This window comes from Solanum dulcamara, chromosome 4 (assembly GCF_947179165.1).
Source record: "Solanum dulcamara chromosome 4, daSolDulc1.2, whole genome shotgun sequence".
NCBI lineage: Eukaryota > Viridiplantae > Streptophyta > Magnoliopsida > Solanales > Solanaceae > Solanum > Solanum dulcamara.
The window spans coordinates 11986022-12006374 of NC_077240.1; the positions used below are offsets into that span (position 1 = coordinate 11986022).

General features: G+C 33.9%; 1 protein-coding gene across 1 annotated transcript; it reads right to left on the reverse strand.

The window, feature by feature from the left end:
• Nucleotides 1-1017: 1017 nt before the first annotated feature.
• LOC129886267 (protein HASTY 1) lies at nt 1018-17105 on the reverse strand. The gene is made up of 22 exons (XM_055960872.1): nt 16804-17105; nt 16006-16107; nt 15194-15337; nt 15003-15083; nt 14831-14900; nt 14272-14342; nt 14034-14197; nt 13891-13962; nt 13571-13802; nt 10387-10449; nt 10016-10294; nt 7801-7914; nt 7574-7700; nt 7317-7486; nt 7122-7223; nt 6155-6258; nt 5783-6071; nt 5446-5690; nt 3994-4497; nt 3595-3889; nt 1979-2162; nt 1018-1867 (listed from the first exon to the last, which is right to left on the reverse strand). Exons 1-22 carry the CDS (start codon nt 16909-16911, stop codon nt 1788-1790), a joined length of 3600 nt encoding a protein of 1199 aa, XP_055816847.1. The 5' UTR covers nt 16912-17105; the 3' UTR covers nt 1018-1787.
• Nucleotides 17106-20353: the final 3248 nt, after the last annotated feature.

Genomic DNA, 20353 nt, shown 5'->3' on the forward strand with positions numbered 1-20353 from the left:
ATCCTCATTACCCTGCTAAAATAGACTGTTAAGTTGTTTGGAACAGATTCATTTAATGATTTTATTGTTTTTTCCCAGTGGCAGTGTAAATGTGTCCACATAATCAGTGCAATTTAACTTGCTGTTAAAGATTATCACTAGTCTTATTTTCAGGTGACTCGTCTCTGTAGAAACTTTTACGCAATCGATGTATAGAAGTTGAAGCATATTTTTTTTTATTGGTGTGTTGGCCAACAAAATGAGTAGTTTCTAAAAGCATCTAAAAAGATTACAAGTCTGCACCAGGGCAGACAACACAATTAGCAATATGATCGATAAATTTTCTGAACTGGCTATAAAATGCCAATTTCAGAACATAGCAACGAGCTTCAACTAAAGTATTAGAGATCTATAAATGGCTTCGTCATTTTTGGTGTCCCCGACAACAACATTTGCTGTCATCGCTTCTGAATATGGAAGTCTCAAGGAACGTTAGCCGATATAATTGCCCTGAAAGAAAATATATAGTACACCGTTTTCGTGTATTCTATTTTTCCGTTTGATACACAATTTACTACCTTGGGGAATTCTAACATTTGAAGGAACAGGTTAGGACATTGTAACTGAACAAATGTTTCTTGAGTTTTAGGTACTACTCTTTTCATATGTATCTCTATCATCTGGAGATGTCTTTGTTTTTTTTTCTTTGGCCTCCTCATGTTAGTATTATTTGGCATGTAAGCGAATTTGTATTCATTAAGCTATTTTTTGAAAAAGAAATGACGCATCTTTAATGAAATATCAGGACCAAGATGGGACAAATATGCACAATTTACCCTTTCAGCTGTTTACGTTATTAAATACATATCCGACAATATTATGAACTGTTGAGTTTTACGAGCAAATACAAATTGAATTGGGTTTTAGCACGAAAGAGAGAACAGGGAAATAGAACTCTTTACCCCTGACTTTCCTTCCGTTCTCTTCTTTTTTTTTTTCAAACAAAGAACATTGGGAGCTGAAGGGAACAAAAAAAAGTAATGTAGTCTCAATCTATGGTTATTAGAGTTAAGCAGCTGTGAGGTACAAACAAAATAATCTGAAAGCCTCAACCATTCTTATATAGGTTTATTACAGGACATGTATTTCATTGCATCAGGCCAATACTCAATAACTCGAAAAGCATACTTGACTATGGTTCAGATTCACAAAGTCAAAAGGCAGGACCCAAAAGAAGGCAGAATGTACATGGAACACCAACTCATAGCCATGACTAATACAGAAGAAAGAGCAACTTTACAGAGTCAAGAAACTATGATATCAAAATGAGATCAATAATGCCTTCCAAACAAACCATTCAGCTAAAAAGATGGCCTCTCGTTGCAACTCATGTGACTTTTGTAATCTTCATCTGTAGAGTCCTCATTCATTTCATATTTACTACATCCTCAATAGTTGATGATTGTTTTCAAATCTTCCAACCTCAACTGGTAATGGAAAAGGGCAATTTCCGGTACGACTGGCCAAATATTTTGATTAACATCTAACTCAAAACAAGAGACTTTCTTCTGTTAGTATACTTTCTTTTGTATATTGTGCAATCTACCTGTCAAAAGAGGTAGGAAATTGCCATTGAATTTCACCAGCAATAAGGTTAAAGGACTACTTAAGAACCAGTATTCTTGATTGGGGCAGAATAAGAATGACATCGACATAGAGGACTAAGCCATTACATTGGGATATTAGGGACCTTTTCGGTAATAAACTCGATTATATTAGATGATCATTGATATGCTAAACAAACTTCCTTACACGATTCCCGCTAATCCAATAGCATCTCCTTCATCGATATTGGATTCCAAAGCAGGAGTTACATTACGAGGTTTTGCTGAAGAATGAGTCGGAATCACAAGTAAATTAGCATCTTCAAAAACTAAAATTCTTGGTTTATATGAACAAGACACGAGAAAAACAAGGCATTAGATTGAAGTGTACTCACTTGAAACATTTGTGATGACATTAACGCTTTTTTGTGCAGCGAGAGCTTTTAATTTGTTTCCTGTTGCTAACATCAGGAAGCTCTTCATGTGCTGTTTCTGCTCCTTAGGACTAGCAGTCTTGGTCAACGCTTCCTCAAAGGCAAGGAGATCTTGGGATGTAATGCAAGGGAGAGATAGTAAAATCTGCAGGCAAATTTTTTTATGAATTATATTGAATAGTAGACAAAAGATAGGTATGCTTTCAGCAAGGAAAACTTCATTATGCTTGCTATTGAAGCTAGCAAAAACACTTCAAAACTAAGAATTAGATCTCTTTCTTTTTTGTTGACTTTTACCATGCGGCACGGCGTCTATGAGCATGTATCCCATACTGATGTATGGTTTTTCGGTTAATGGGTATACTCAGACACACAATTCCAGTATATCAACACAAAAAGAGAAAATAAGATGCAATTTTAAGAACTCCTGGAAATATATCTGGTTAACAAAAATTGAAAAATGTGTTTTTGTTCTTAATATACAAGGGGTAAAATTTGCATGGGAACTGCTAACTTTTGACTATTGCCATAATTTATGGCAACTGTAACAAAACAATTTGACATATCCAAAAGTTTATAGCCTTTTCGCAATCATCATCATTATATATATATATATATATATATATATATATATATATATAGCCTTTTCACAATCATCATCATCATCATATATATATATGATTAAAAGTGGGAAGCTCCATAGTGAAAAGTTGGATTACCATTTTACCCCTACACTAAATCAAACGTCTAATTAAGAAGATAATAAATAGAAAAATTCAATTATCTCAAGGCTTAATCTAAAATTTTAATTATTTCAAGACTTAATTACACACCTTAGGGTGATTAAATAAGATTTTTAGCAGCCCTATTTGTAAGTTTACCTGCATTCCAATTTTAGTGCTCCTCCAATCTCTATTAAAACTAGACTAGATGAATAGATTCCACGTTCCTATTTTAGTGCAAAGGTGTCATTCTTCTTCTGTCACTTTTATATTTTGGATGTAATTTGCCTTTTAATTTTATGAACTTTTTAAAGTATATCTTCATGTATTATTTAGTTAGCCTTTTAATTCTAAAAATATAGCTAAACAATACAAATGTTTCAAGCTCTGTTTCTCATTAAAATAAAAATAGACAATCTTTTCAATAGGTGTGTGTGATTGTTTTTCTCCATCCACGAGTACAAAAAATTATTTCCAATTATATTAGATCATAAAACACACACACAATTAAGAGACTATATTATCTTTAATTAACTTCACATATTTCTTGTTTGATGGCAAATGCACTATCCGTTTTTATGAATTTTATTAAATAAATACAATGTAATTGGTAAAATTATTATTGTTAATTTAAGCATTTTCTATTTTTTGACACAATTTTAAATATAAATAAGTTATATAACAATAATTCGGGATAAACGTGCAACGAATGTTCCCAGAGACTAGTTTAATGAATATAGGAGAGAATAAATGCAAGTGGATAAGCACAATTGCAAGAATTCTATCTTGAAAGAAAAATTGCAGTGAACATAGGGTGACACTATAAGCAACTGAAAAGTGTGAGATCTAACTAACCTGTCGCGGTGCTGGGTGTTTATCAGCAAGATAAATGAAAATCTCACGACAAAGCGCAACTAAATCAGCACTGATGAAAGCATTTGACTCCAGAGCCAGAGCCTGTATTGTTGCAGGGAACAGATCTTTACAAACGAAGTCCCGAAGCTCCATATTAGTTGTTGAAATAGCCAAGAGGATTACAGCTCCACAAAATGAAGAAACTTTAGTTACAGCTTCACCATCTGTCCATCTTAGAGCCTCTAAACTGATCTGCAAGGCTGGAAGTGCTACGCTTTTATGCATCAATACAAATCTGTGCATACATCACAAAGGTCAAGACAGAGAACAACAGAAGAATATAGACTAGAGAACTACTTCCACAAACTAAGCAACTTAAAATTGACAACTTCCACATACCCAACCATGGAGCTTGTGGCAAATGCAGCCAAGTCTTTAAGTGATGACTCATCCACTCGGCTCACATGGCCAGATGACTCCAATGAAGGAAGTCCAGCATTGAGTATGGGTGAAGCAAAAACTGAGAGGATTGAACACGTTTCGCGAGTTAGATCTCGCAGGAGCTTTTCCTCCATTACTTCCACTTTCAAGTCTGAGCCATCGACTAAGCCATGCAGATCAGGAACCTTTGCTCTACCTTCCTGTAAGAGACTAGACCACGAATAGCTAAGAGCTTGCTGAGAATGGACAAGTAATGGGTGCAAGAGCTTTTCCAGCCATGACTCCCACATATCAGAAGGGCAATTTTTAATCAAGGGGATCAACACTAAATGAACAAGCAGCCTTAAGTGCCTGAACTCCATATGTTGTATGTTCTCCATCAAGGCTATAATAACAGACTGAGAGTCTAAGCATTTGAACAAAGGATCCCCAATGGTTGCTGATAAACCCAGTACATTGTACCTAAAGCCAAAAAAAATGCATTACCAAAACCAGACTAGTAAATGGAGTGGAGAATATAATCAAGTTGATAAAAGTATGATTTCTTTAACAACTTAAGCATTTAGATGACACCGTCACACATTTGAACACGATACCAAAGCAGGCAGGGTCCTGGGATCGAGTCTCCCCACGTACTTGACCCATGAACAAAGAATCAGGCCACACGTGAGGGACGTGTTGAGAATATAAAAGCAACTAAAAGTGTGTTATCTTTACCAGCTTAAGCTTTTAGATGAGATAGTGACACATTTCAACAAATGGAAACATGAAACTAATTCCCAAGAGCATGGAGTAAAGGTGTATAACAGAGAGAAAGAGAGAGAGAGAGGCAGATCGATAGTTTTAATATTCACACACTAGAGATCGGAGATTGTTTATGATAGATCTTATAGGCACTTCACAGAGAATTAAGAGATAAATTTAAATAAAGAAAGGAGAATTCTGGAAACAAGACACTTCAATATTTTAGATAGTACAGATGCTAGTGCAATTCAAGACATCAATTTTAATCTGCTAGCAAAAGATCATATAGCATCAATACAATGTAAAATGATTAGAGATTGGCTTAATATAGTCCATAGATAAGAATGCAGTCTCCTCCTTTTAAACATAAGAAGAAGTTAACAGAACTTGCAAGGTTAATCTTTGTCTCAAGTGTTCTTTCACATCCTTTTTTTCCAACTAATATGGAGAGAGGGACTGGAGCGTGATGCATTTCCTGGTTCTCCCTCTCTTATCATAAGATCAGAAAAAGAGATGCAGGCAGGAAGAACCTAGGAAGGTTGATTCCAGTCTGCATGTCCACAAAGATTTAAATGGGAATTGCCATGTCACCTAAGGTAGAACCAGCTTTTGAAAAGACATTATTTTGATTGTCTGTTTTAGAGATTCAGAATAACAGCAACATACCCACTATCTCTGATACCTTTCAGCCAGTTGCGGATATCAGCTTCATTTGGCTCCGCATAAGCTTCTCTATTCATATCGAATGGAGATCCATCAGTAAAACTTAGAGTACCTTTAGGCAATTTAACATTACCTCCCCCGAAAAGACTGGCCCTTTCAACATCACTCATAGCCATTGCAGCTTTTATCTCTCCAGGTAATGCTTGACTAACAGCTGGAGACCAAAGAGAATGTATGGCACGGAGTAGCTGACAAAATGAAGACATTTACATCTTTTAACAACTCTTAACTAAGGAAACGAGTGATTATTAACCAAAACTGTTCCTAAGAACCTCCTTACTTTAAGAAGAGGAGGAAGCATCCACGAGACATGAGATGCCATTGGGTGTAAACTGTCAGATGTAGGTATGGCTTGTACACTAATATTGCCTTTCCTTAGACCACTCCGTTTAAGAGCCTTCTCAAAGAACGTAACTGTGTGGAAAATGGACCACATAAATGGTGTATCAGCACACAGTCGAATCAAACCTGTTGGATCAGAGAGATATGTATCTTGCCAGTCAAGCTGTGTCCACTGTTTGCTCAATGGTTCAAGTAACCAGGCCAAAACTTCTAGCTGCTGCTGAACTCTGAACCAGTTTTGAGAACACATAAAGGTCAAAGGTCATGATAACTAGGAATACAACAGAAACTCATTAAGACCAGTAGCTACCCGGCAGCAGAAGCCATAATGAGGAATGCTTCACCCAAGAGATTGTGCTCCCCACGAAGTAGACGACCATCTTTTTGTAGAAGTGCCATAGTGTCAGCAATTCCCTGAAATGCAAGAGACAATGCAGTCACTTTACAAGGCAACCAAACAAACTCATGTCCAATGTAAAAAACAACATCTCTCACATCAAAATAATGACTGATACAATCATAGAGTAATCATGTGTTGCTAAAATTTTCGGTGCCAAGTAAAAATATTCCACTCACCCATATTTTCATTATCCACAGGGTGAGCAACTATCGCATATACTGCCTTAGAAATATAACATCAGAAGAGACACAATTTCAACGATAAATAGAGCAGATAGATTCTAGTATCTAGAATATCTCAGAACTCGATCAGTAATATGTCATTGAAACAAAATAGCTTCTGAAAAGCCAAAGGACATAATTACAAAAAAGCAGGAATAGAAATTGATGTGGCATTCTGTACTTCCTAGAACCTGTTCCATTATGAAAAATGAAGATTGTATCATCAACAGTCAGATCAACTAAGATAATAACTAATGAAATATTCAAGGCTCTCTTTTTCAATTGTAATGGATTTCCATACTGTTTCCACAAAACAAAAACGGACAAACTCCATTTGTCACCGAGATGACTGTATATCTACAGAATCTAAAATATTCCATATAAAAATGCAAGATCAAGATGTGATTTTGGCATTCAAGTGACATACTTCAAGGGGCATTTTGAGAAAACTGAGATACCCTACCTAGTCCCTTTGTGAAAAGTATGTAATTACTCTACATATTTCCTTCTCCCTCGATCATAAAATATCAGTGCACAAAATTCGAGACTTGTTAAAGTCATAAGACACAATTCACACGCTACTATTAATGCAATTGACTTGCAAATGCAGGCTAAATCCAGTGTCATGACCAACTAATGAGAAAGATGTAATATACTTTCATGTGAGGCAAAATGCTCTGGTCTGCAGCCTTTGCAATTCGGATGAATGATGTGCAAATCTGTAATCTCGCATGTCGAGAAGCACTTGTAGCAGGATCCTGCCAATTTTACTCAAAATTATCATGGTGGTTGTTTTGGATGGGAAATAAGATCACACGATTAAATAAGTAGAATGGCATTCAGTAGTTGACCTTGACAACAAAGGGTTGTGAGGTCAGTAGCTCGAACAACTTATTAACGACACTGCCAACAACATCTGGATTATACTTCAGAAAGGGTCCTAGTGCGTCTAAGTAATGACCGAGAACTTCTACAAGCGCCGGTTCAGTCCATTTCAAAGGAAGAAGTTGTTGAAGCAGACCTTCAAGTTCACAGTAACCCGACTTCTCAGCATAAGGAGAAAACTAAGTTAAGAACTTCTAAAAAAGAGGTGGATATCACACAAAACCTTCAAACATTCTGCACAATGACTGTTGAACTTCAGAACTGCTCCTTACAGTTTCACTTGATCCATCAAACACTGCGTTTACAACATTTTCTAAAGCCAACTGCATGCTCTCAAGTATAACCAATTCCTGAATTTAGGATGAAGGATGTGAGAGATTTGGAAAGGGAAAAACAAGGAACGTCATTTGCTTCATATTACAAGTTCAAGACAATAGTTCATGAACCAACCTGAGCAGGATAAGGAGCAAGGAAGAGACTCTTAATAATAGTCATACTTCTCTCACAAACTTTAGCAGCAGCTACCATAGGCTTGACAGCTGCAACAAAACGGATCAACTCCAACTGCAGTTCATGATTGAGCAGAGTAAGAGAGTAACTCAATATTGTGCACATTTACCACTGAAACGTAAAGATATACAAAACACCAACTTTAACTAGTTATGATGGGTCATTTGGTAAGTAAACAGTAATGATGTGTTAGATAACTAGAATATTAAATAAATGAATAGTAGGCAAACAAAAAAAATGTTGATAACTTGCACATCTTAGGTAGTTTTACATGGAAAAACTTTATCAATAGTCTAAGGAGTGTTATCTAGCGAGTGATTATGGGGTCTAAATGCAATTTTACAACTGATGGGGCATTAGCTTGACTATGCCAGGAAGAGTATCTGACGTAATGAAATACTGAAACAGTGATACCAATCCCTCCAATCAAAAAGAGAGATGGAAAATTGTCCCAGCTTGCATTTCGTGGACTGTGTGGGGAGAAAGAAACCAAGTTTGTTTTGAAGAAAGGCCATTAGTATACAAAAACTAAAGATGAAATGTTTAGGGCTTTTCTTTTTTTGTGTAAACATAGCTTAATGGAAGAGTTAGAATCAATTTATGATGTAATAGATTCCCTATGAGAAGATTAAGGACTAGGAACTTTATTTTTTTGCTCATCAGGATGTAAATATGGGGGACTACACACCTTTTGTGTAGTTTGTTATTAATACACAAAAATGTTACCTGTTCCCAAAAAAATCGGAAAAAAAAACTGGTGGTAGGGCTAAAGTATTTTAGTCTATTGGCTAGATGTCATCCCATCAAGGGATTGGACCGAAACTTACAGCAATTGTGTTTATAGCAACATACATAGCAAACCATTCAACTAACTTTGTTTCTCAAGATCCATAAGTTGAATAATCACCCAACAAAATAGTTTTATCGATATTTAATTCCATTATTGTGTTTCAGAAGACAATAAAATTTCTCACCACTGATGCTCTCAAGAAATTTAAAAATAGTCAGTTATATTTTGAATCCCAAAAGTTGTATTCTTCAAGTTATGAGGATAGAGCAACTATGAAAGGAAAACATTAGCACATGAAGGTTAAGGGTGTTAGACCAAGGGATTATCCAAACCCTTCAATGGAAAAGATCTCCTCTTTTTATGAAGAATAGAATAAGCACAATACAAGAGAAGAAGACAAGTCATGAGAAAGAGTCCAACCCTCTTCAATACACAATAAAGTGAGAGCAACTTTAAGGACACATGGCTAAATATTAACTTATCAAACAAAAAAAGACACGTGATTGAATGCTTCTTACATTCATGGCTACAAGGCAGCCGCATTAAACTTTGTTAGATCTTATATTGATGGGTAGTCGAGGATTTGGCATCACAGCATGAAGGATCTGCCAAGACAAGCATAATACCAGAGTCCGGACAATTAAAGCTGGAAAAAAAGAGGAGTTGGGCATATTCATCTACACATTTTTCTCGAGCATTAGGGTTGTGTGTACACAGCCCACCCCTATCTTGTGAAGATAGAGACGTTGTTTCCAATAAACCCCTACCTTATTAAATCCCTAATAAGTATTATAATCCAATCATAATCCTTCATTAATCAAACTGTATTTTAACCAAATTCTATAATCCTGTATTATTATTATTATTATTATTATCATTGAGAAAGTAACATTTATAGCCCTGTACTATAATCCCAAGTAATCCATCATTATCCCATTTTTACTACATGCAATTATAGTCATCCAGAATCCAGTCCATATTCTAAAAGCCCACTAGTGGAGTAGACAAAAACTCCTTTCTCAACTGAAGCATTTTTAACTCCAAAAGGAAGAAAGATGGGCATCTCTTCAAACAAGCTGTAGGTGTATTGTTTACCGATTCATGAGCAGAATAACGATAGTCATAGTTTTTAAGCATTAGCTTAAGTAATTCATTGTAACCTTCATGCATGCTACATATCAGTTTCTACCCTTTTTAGAAAGGAGAAACTGTGGAAAGGAAAAGTATCACCATTCCTAAATTTTCTTCCCTTTTGATATCAAAAGCTTGTACTCATTTGGAAACATAAAACAGTGATAATTTTGTACTTTATCAGGGGTAAAAAACATAGACAGTGAAAAATTGAAATGAGCCACAGGAATATACCAGCCTTGAACGGTACTGGCCAAAATCTCCTTTACCCTCAAAATCATCACTCCACAACTCTAATGTCCCAACAGAAAGCGATGTTCCAGGATTGAGTTTTTCCTTCTTCAGTAATCGCTGGAAAGATACATCCAATATAGAACTGCAGATATCATCATTTACAAAAGCCAATATTTTGTTTTTCTCTGTATCTTGTCCTGATCCCACTGCAAGATTGGTAGCTGACTTTTCCCCAGACACAACAATCTTTGGCTTTGACAATAAATCTCTCATAAGCGTCTACCGAGGAAATGAAATGTGAAAGGTCAGAGAAATATAAGTTGTACAAAGATTTCATACACATCAGTGACAAATACACTTATGGTACCCACCAGCCAAAACAGTAGAGATTGATAATGAAGAGCAAGCTTATGGTGCTTGAAGAATCCGAGCATCTGAAAAGTACAGAAGAAGTTAGCTTTTAGTACTGAATCAAGATTCAGATATTTTAAGCAAATAAATTATTAAAATGAGCTGAGATAAGCATGCAAAGTCAAGTGATGCAGAAAACCAAATCATTCAAATTTAAATACTTGAAGTCGTGGACACCTCAAGTATTCACCTCACCTAACAAAATGAACAAAGGCCTGCAACATTAAGTTATTCAAATAAACCAGCGCTCATAGAACCATGCACATACCAATGGTCAAAAGCAAATATCAAACTAGTTTAGACTGGGCATATACACTCAGACTCTTTATCGAATGCTAGATGATGTACCAAAGACTCAAACATGCTACATTATCAGTGCCTTAAATGACGTTTAATAGCAGCAGAAGACATTTCCTAGAAATCAGTCTACCAATCATAGTTGAGTCTCCTTTTTTAAATGAATTCTACTAAAGATGGGGAGATCTCCCATTCACAATTGGTACACCAAAAAGTACAAGATCTACAAAAACATATGATTCTCTAGGAAGGACGCCCCTCTTTTACATAAATTGGAATGGGTGACCAAAGAATATATAAGGGATAAGAGGTTAATCCTCAACTGCATAAAGTTTATCTAAAAATGCAGCTAAACAGTGCCTCCTTCATGGTCCCACATTGCCTAGCACAACAACAACAAAAGCATACACAGTGGAATCCCACAAAGTAGTGAAATCCCACAAAGTAGATTCTGGGGAGGGTGGAGTGTACGCAGGCCTTACCTCTACCTCTGGTTGTTTTCGAAAAATCCTCAGATCAAGTGAAGCAAATCAAAGTAGTAACAAAGAGAAAAAACGACAATGAAGAAAAACATGACAACTAACAGGAAAGCAATGCGGAGCATCATATATGCAAGAAACCGTAACATCAACAATAAGGTGTGATCAGCTAAGCATAGTAAACAACAGAGGATAAGAGATCCTAAAAACCAAAGACTACATGAATAGGCTAATACGACAAATAAGGTGATCTAGACTACTAACGAACTAAAGACTATATGAATAGGTTAATACTAAAACAACGCTCAACTACGTGCTAATCTTTTACCCTTATCTGTGACCTCCACATCTCATATCTAAAGTCATGTCCTCGGAAAGTTGTGCCATAGTTTGTCTAATCACCCCTCCCCAATATTTCTTCGGCCTCTGCCTCTCCTCGACCCCCGCTATATCCAACCTCTCACACCTCTTCACAACGGCATCTGCACATCTCCAGTTCACATTCCCAAACAATCTCAATCTCTCTTACCTCATCTTCTCCACCACGGCGGCCATTCCCACTTTGTCCTGGATATCCTCATTCCTAATTCTATCACTCCTAGTATGTCCAGGCATTTATCTCAACATCCTTATTTCCACACTTGCATCTTCTCAACATAGGAGTTCTTGACTTGCCAACACTCGACCCCATCATTGACCAGCACAAGCCATCTCAAAATTTTCCACTACACGCGTCTAGCTACCAAATAACATAAACAAAGATAAATCCACCATACTTGAATCTCTTAAGACTCTATAAAGTACAAACAATCCGCCATTCCCACTCTTTTTGTATGATATAGGAAAGAAGGTAATTGTAATTCATGTAGAAAGTTGCATAAATATCAAATATCTTTAGATCTCACTATCAAGAGTGACAAATGGTAACCCTGAAGTAAACCTACGGCCTTACCACCTTGCATCATATCCTTAATCTATCCGACTAATTTGTTGCACGAGAACCTAGTATCATTCTGCAGGAAGATAAAAAGATAATTCTTCACCATCTAAAAGACTTATAGACTCTATTCAATATAATTGATACCTGGCATTCCAATCATCGAAGGCAAGAATCTCTCTACAAATCCCTATTATGCTAAAGAAATTCAAAGATACAATTTCCCTCTAAATAACGTTAAAAGACATTATTGATATTCCATAGCAACCCTATCCTCCATTGCCTCGAAAAATTATCCTCCAAGTTAACCTCACCCCTGAGCGATCCAAGCTCAAGCCCATTTCTAAATTCCAACACTCAAAAGATGATCCAAAATTAGGAAGCCAAACAAAGTTCAACCCCAACTCTAACCCCCGCGAATCAAAAGAAAATTAAGAGAATAAATGATTGAGGTCTCACACTTGAACTTTCTTAGGGCATGTTTGGAAATGCGATATGGAATAATGATTTGAAATCTGATTGATTTGAAGTTGAAGTTTTGTTTGGACATGCAATTTGGATTTTTTAAGTTGTATTTTATTTCATAACCATGAAAACCCCACAAATTGTAAAAACTATCAATATTTCCCCAATTCTTATACAACCTTACCAAATGAGCAAACCATAGTTCATAAAAACAAATACCAGAATATCCTAAGGCACCACATTGATAAAATGCATATCTCCATGTTCCTTTTATAAATAAATGTTTGCGATTGATTACAAACTTTCAAATACACATAATTTTATAAAGATCTACTAGTCAATAATAGTAGTAAGTAGTTATTCTTTAATATAATTATTTCACTTGGTATGGACAATATAAACATGAAAACCCCACAATTTGTAAAAATTATCAAAATTTCCCCATTTTTTATATAATCTTACCAATGAACAAACCATAGTTCACGAAAACAAGATATCGGAATATTCTAAGGCACAACATTAAGAAATTGCATATCTCCATATTCCTTTTATAAATAGATGTTAGCGGTTACAAACTTCCAAATACAAATAATTTTATAAAAATCCACCTGTCAACAATAGAAGTAAATAGTTGTTATTTAATATAATCCTTTCACATGGTACAAATAATCTCTTCAAGCCGCCGAGCATGAGCCTTTTTCGCAAAATTTAAAATGATGGGTCTTTTTTTTTTGCAAAATATAGAGTTGTGGGTGAAGTTTTACATTTAAAAAACTTGAAATCATGCTTTTTGGAGAATTTGGGATATAAAATCATGATTTCAAATAGGATGTCCAAACGCTGATTTGAAATCATAATTTCAAATCATGATATGGAAATGCATGTCCAAACACATGCTTATTCTCAAAAGAAATTGAGTTCAAAATATGCTGTTGTGAGAGTAAAATAAAAGGAACAACTAATCACCTGTTGAAGGTAAAATGATAGAACTGAATTATCACCAGCAATACATTGCAAGTTTGAAGAACCCAAAGCAACCATGCTCTCACATATGTACTCAGCAAACTCAAATTCATTCTCATCAATGACTGCACCAGAGTCAGATTTTTGCAAGAAGTCTCCAGAGACTTTCATCAAAATCTGAAAAATGTTACTCATTGCAGAATCAAACTCAACAGCAGCATCAGTTGATCTTTTCCTGAAAGTAGTTTTTCAGGAATGACTTAAAAATTTCTTGACCTAAGTATGTAATGTTTACATTAACAGATATCATTGGTGCAACATACCTCAGGGAGACAAGCTTGAAGAACTCACATGCATGAAGACGAAAGTCCGGAGAGGAGAGCAAGAAGCCACAACTATTTGCAAAAGAGGAATAAATACACTATACCAAACTCATATTATACACTTGCAAGTACAGAGAGCATACCCATATATTATTCCATATTTTGCAAGATCTGGCAAGGGAGCCCATTCAGCGTATGCATTAACAGCATTTAGAGTGGCAGTTACAGCTGCTGCATGCTGTCTTGCAACTTCTAATTGTTGTCTTCCTGCTTCAGTTAGTGCAGCTCCAAAGTGCCTTTCTAGTAACTGGCTATGAGAGTAAGACTCAGACTGATGCAAAAATATCCCAGCTACAAAAGTACTCACAACCAAAAACTTACACTGTACAGTAAGGGAAAAATCTCAGGCAAAGAGTCGGTAAGTCCACGTAACAATAGCCTACGGCGATCACCTGAATCAACAAAAAAGGCACCAGGTAATAAGAAAATAGAAATAATTAGAATCAAGTTTTTTTTCCAGCACGAAAACACACACAAATTATGTTAAATTTTATAACATTCTAAACTCTGCCAATATGAAAAGCATAGCCAGTCCCAAGCTCGAGTAAAGGAGAAAGGTTACTGTAGGTTATTTGTCAATATAAAAAGCATCAAACTATGATCAATCTTTTTAATACAAAGTGGATGCATAGAATAAGGAGTAGAATGGATACAAAAGATTCATATAGCCGACACTAATTTGGGTATTGGCACGCAGCTGAGTTGAGTTGAGTTACAACAATATTCTAAAACACTGAATCATGTGCCTCTCTCACCTAAGCACCTCAATCAAAGAAATAATAGTACTATTATTTCTTTTTCTTGCAATAAAATAAGTTGGTCAACGCGTAATCCAGTTTACAGAATAGCACTGATTAATCAGTGTATTTTAACCACAAACCTTCCAAATCTTCATTATGGACAGTTATATCTTCAGGAAGCCACCTTAGCATCATTGAGACCAGTTCTGCCTGCAATGAGAAAGAAAACCCAGCTGCATTAACTGATGCAGACCTCAAATAAGTGTAGAAAAGAAACACTACAGAACCAAATAGGAGAAAGACGAAACTTACTTGTGCAGGACCCTTATTAGAAAGAGCTACTAGAGATGGAAAAAGCTCCTGCCACAAACTTAAACCTTCTCTCCTAGCTATCTGAAACATATATAATTGTGTGGTCCTAAGAACTATAAATACATCAAATGAAATGAGCAAAACTTTTTTCAAAAAGAAAAAAAAAAGAAGACGAAGAAACACAGAAATACCTCAGCAACAAGAGCTGATGTCTGACTTTTCAAAGCCCATTCTTCACTGGAATTAGTAATTTCAGACATCAAATCAACAGCTACACTTGCAAAGTTCCTTCGCTCATCAGGGTTTAATTCATCCCATCGCAACCGCACCAAATGCTATAAAGTTAATAAAACTTGAGAAACGGATAGAAGGAGCTCAACATTTATGTCATTCAGACAATATTGGGACATTAACATCACAGAGTGGAATTGTATGAAATTTCAAAAAGATGAGGGTAAAGGACACTTGGGTCCAAATTTCAAATAAGTGTCATACCTTCTTTGCAAAATTCAACCACAAAAAATATTGAAGCAAAGAAGCTCAGCCATTTTCTAACATATTTTGGTGTTTTGTTGTCAAGTACTTTATGCCCATTTAGGACAGGGCACTGTTTTCCCCAGCAGTTAATTTTTGTTATCTTTCTACAGACAGGTTGGCTCAAATCTTCTTGGAGAAGGACATCATAGAGTACAAAGTGGGGGTAGAGGCCAGAGGGCATAGTGGAGCTTAAAAACCTTAATTATTCACTTCTGTACTGAAGACAAAAGCTAATTACCAGTGTCTTTTTCTCTTTCCTTGAACAATAGAAATTTGAAATTGTACCTTTGTAACTTTGCATCCAGTTTTGAATGAAGCCCTTACTGAACAATGCAATTGGTAGAAAAATAAGTTCTACTTGTTGAATCTCCACCAAAGAAACAGTTGAAAACTCTAAAAAAAAATTTGGGTGGCCTAGCTAAGGATTAAAAGATAAGAACTAAATGCAGAGTTATCATAATGTAACCTGAAGCATCTTGTAGGCTTGCAGTCGTATTTCTGAAGACCATTCTTTCCTTACTAAAAGAAATGATGTGCTCACCAGGACACGTACATCCCCTGCTTTTATCTGCAATAAAAATATGCAGTTACAATACCCCAACTACATCAGAAACCTACCAACAACTCAAATAAGAATACGGATAGAAAAAGAAATGTGATAAAAAACCACCCTTTAGCTACCACGTGAACCTAAACCCCTCAACCAAACCCTATGATTCAAAGAGCAAACTGTTACTTCGAATACCTTACAAGAATCCACTGATCCAATTAAAATTATTATACCCCAAGCAATTTCTATCAGCAGAACTCCCATATATCATATAGCAACTTCTTTATATTCAATTTAAACCAGACATTCAACAAAAACCCCTATAATACCTTTTCTTCAAGAAAATGCCAAGAAAAAAAAATCAACTTCAACTCCCATTGGGTGAAGCTACAAACCACACACACATATAAACATTTAGCAAGTAAACACCCCAACTCTTACAGAATCCTTCATGCAACACAAATATGGCGATCAAGAATCACAGTTTTCCTACCTTTAACAGAACCATACGACTCAAAAATCAAGTCACGTACATAAATTTTCCATTAAAAATTCAAACTTTTTCTAAACCTAATTCAAAATGGAGCAAAAAAAAAAACATTACTTTCTTCCTTTCTCCTTTCTCATAAGTACTTTCAAGAATTGGAAATACAACAAAGTGGGCTGTGGGTAAGGGACAAAAAAAAAGATAAATATGACCTATGTGATGCTTACAGATTCTAAATAGGCATAAGCGGCTTTACGTTCATCAGGAGAAGAGTTCCAATCAAGGGCAGCCACTATTGCACGAGCTACATTGCTTGCTGCCCCATGTTCCTCCATCTTCTTAAAATTTTAATGCTTCAATAGATTCTTGAAGTTATACTTGAAAAGGGATTGAAGAAGAAGAAACCTTGAAAAGGGTTTATTAGCAGAGATGTCAGTTACTTGCCTTTAGGGGTTACAGGGGAGAGGGACAGAGAGAGGAAAGTGAATGCAATGGTGGTCGGTGGAGTAAGTGGGGGAAAAACCGAGAAATGAAAGATTTTCAGAATTTTGGGGACCAATATTTCACTTTTTATAATATAATTTCTTTCTTTCTGCTTTGGTTTGAATTGTTTACTCAGGTCCTCCCATATTTTACAATTCTCTTTTGTTCCCCTTTAATTTTTTTTTTCTTCTAATAAAATAAGTAAGATTCGTTTAGTAAAATTAGAATATATTGTTTTCAAAAATTAATTACACACAAATGAAAAGTCCTTTTCCTCGGAATTTATATATACTGCTTTCGAATTTTTAATTCACTTATATAAATAAAAATACTTCTTTCAATAAAAATGATATACTAATATCTTCTATTTTTTTGTTGCAATGAGTACTTTTCAATAAAATTTGGAAAGTTCTATTATAGTTTGAATTTGTATTTGTAAGTTATTTGGATAGCCCATTAGACAAAATCTTTAGATTGTCTTTAACTCTATTATTAAATTAAGATTTAAAGTAATTAAATACTTGTTCGAAAATCAAACATATTAAAATATGAATTGTGATGTACTCTTAAAAATAAATCAATAACCATATTTTTCAATTCTATAGACCACCAATACGAAAGAAAAGACAAAATAATAAAGTTACTTTTAATGAATGATAAGTAAAATCAAGGCATATCATAAGACCTTATAGTAACCTTATAATTGTGATGATTTCTTTTTGTTTCTATTTTTTATTTTTGTAATAACTAACAACATTCAAACTTATCATTTATAATTGTTTTTTTAAAAGAAATCTAAAAGTCATAAACGGAATGAATATTATCATGAGTGAAATCATTTTAAAATGTTGTGCTTTTTTCGTTGGACTTCTAAACCAATGCAAAATCTTATACATTAGAATTTTCAATAAGGCATATAAAGACTTTTTTGAGGCAATATTTCTTTTCTTATAAAAGTAGCTAAACAAGATCAATATTCATTGTTATTAGAAATTTATAATATTTATTTTATTTTTAACCCAAGACACATTTTTTAAAAAAAAATATTGTATATGATTTTTAAAAAATATATATTTGTGATACAAGATACAATGAAAGTACCATGAAACTAATAGTAATAATTAGGAAGACCAATGAATTGATTATGAACGAGTGATCTGCCTTGAGCCTATATTTGCTTAACCAGCAACAAATGTGATGGGTCATGCTATTAGACAATGATATTATGTTAATTAATAAAATTGGCAAAGAAATAAATAAAATCAAAACCTAAAACTTTGAGAAGCAACCTACAGGGAAGGTTTAAGGGTAGGGATAATTCCTCATAATTATTTTCAACTCATGACTATAAAGTTTTTTTCTAATATTCAAAAAAAAAAATATGCTAATATTCAAAATTATAGTTAGTGTGTTAGATAACTAACAAAGTAGCAAAAAAAAAAAAGAACTCAAGTAATACAGTGGAGTCTATTTTTTGGGGTAGAACGGATTAGGATGGTTGAATGTTTTGTATATATTCTTAGAGATAGACTTTGATTAAACTTGCAAAAAATTATAAATTTTAATTTATGCCTTAAAAGAGGTTATGAGATCAGTTATATGTGTATTTCTCCCAATTTAAGTCATATTAAGAGTCTGTTTGGATTGACTTTTGGCTTATTTTTGTTATTTTGGCTTAAAATCAAGTGATTATAAGTATTTTTAATTTTACCCAAATACTTCAAAATTGCTTAAAAGTTATTTTGACTTAAAAAATCTAAAATAAGCCAATTCAAACGGACACAGATCTTTTCTTCAAGTATTTAATTTATAGTCAATGTTATATACTTTTTTTTTTAATTTTATACTTTAGAATTTCGAAACTAAACAGACTAACTTAAAATATTTTTATGTAGAACACAAGAATATAATAAAACAGAATTACAAATAAATATAATTAAAATATCAATGCTATTAAAATTGACCCACGTTTCAAAATGCTACTAAAATTAATTCATATGGGCCTTTCCTGTTTGCTAAGCTTGTTGTGAAGTGAAATTTTAGAAATCTTACCATGAACGTCGATACAAATAGTAGTATTAGTGTAGTTGTTATTGTTGCTCCTCGTTATTGCCTACAACAAGTTACATATTTCAGAGGAGTTTAAAATTTAAACGTGAAGTAATTTGGAGTAGATCTAAATTAGATTTGAGTTAAATTTTATATATGATTTTTTTTGAGTTTGTTATTTATTTGGATTTAGTGTTGTTCCAATTGAATATACACGTCAATTGGAAACAAAATTTTAAGTGACATGGAGTAAATTCGAGTAAAATTTTATAAGTGGCTCAGAGAAAAAAATAAAGTCACTTCTTGTATAATATTGTAATAAGGATGTATAAACACTTTTTATAATTTTGTATAGTGTTGTATATTGGATATATAATATTATATATTAAGTTTTTAAATATTTATTATAAAATAAAATAAATTTTTGTATAACATTACATACTAAGTTGTTAAATATTTATTATAAAAAAATATGTATAGTATTATATATCGAGTGTATAATATTATATGAGTTCTTAAACACTTTTATTGAATAATAGTGGATTATGTAAGTGGAAACTTGATTACGTATGTGCAATGTAATGTTGTGGGTTGTACTTTCACATAATCCCATATAATAATATATATTAAACTTGTGAAAAGCTAATAAAAAAATCATTATATTTTTTTTGCAGCTTATACAAATTTAGCATGTCCTCACAAAGGGGAAGGAAAAAATTTGATCCATCAATATACGTTGAAGATATTGATTCATGTCGACTTCGTTCTCTATGCAAATATGACACATTAAAATATTGGATTCGTGTATATAATGGAGTTAGACTTTAACAAATTTAACTTTAAATTCATATATTTAAATTTGATTAAAATTCCAGACATGTGAATTTGGAGTTGATTTTAAAACAATTAAACATAAAAAAATCGATGAACTTCGATAGTGCATAAAATAACTGTCCTCAAATATGCTATATATGCACTTCGATTCCTTTATGGAGATGAGTCGATTTATAGATCTAAGATGTGAACAAAATTCGGAAAAAAAAAAGAATACTACCCATTGGGTTACGTTGAATCTATATCTAAAGCTTACATTTCTGCATTTTAATAAATCAAAATATATTCTTCTAGACTAGATAAATTGCATCCTAAAACAAAATATCATTTGTATAGATATCTCTCTTTAAGGGTGCTTAATAGATAAAGATGCACAAAATTTAATTTGAAAAATATTATATGTACATAAAC

Coding starts and splice junctions, on each gene's coding strand:
- LOC129886267 (XM_055960872.1), bottom strand. CDS start 16,911: ATGGAGGAACATGGGGCAGCAAGCAATGTAGCTCGTGCAATAGTGGCT. Junction 13,803..13,890: donor TTCAAGCTTGTCTCCCTGAG/GTATGTTGCACC, acceptor AACTACTTTCAG/GAAAAGATCAACTGATGCTG. Junction 7,701..7,800: donor TTGCTCCTTATCCTGCTCAG/GTTGGTTCATGA, acceptor TCCTAAATTCAG/GAATTGGTTATACTTGAGAG.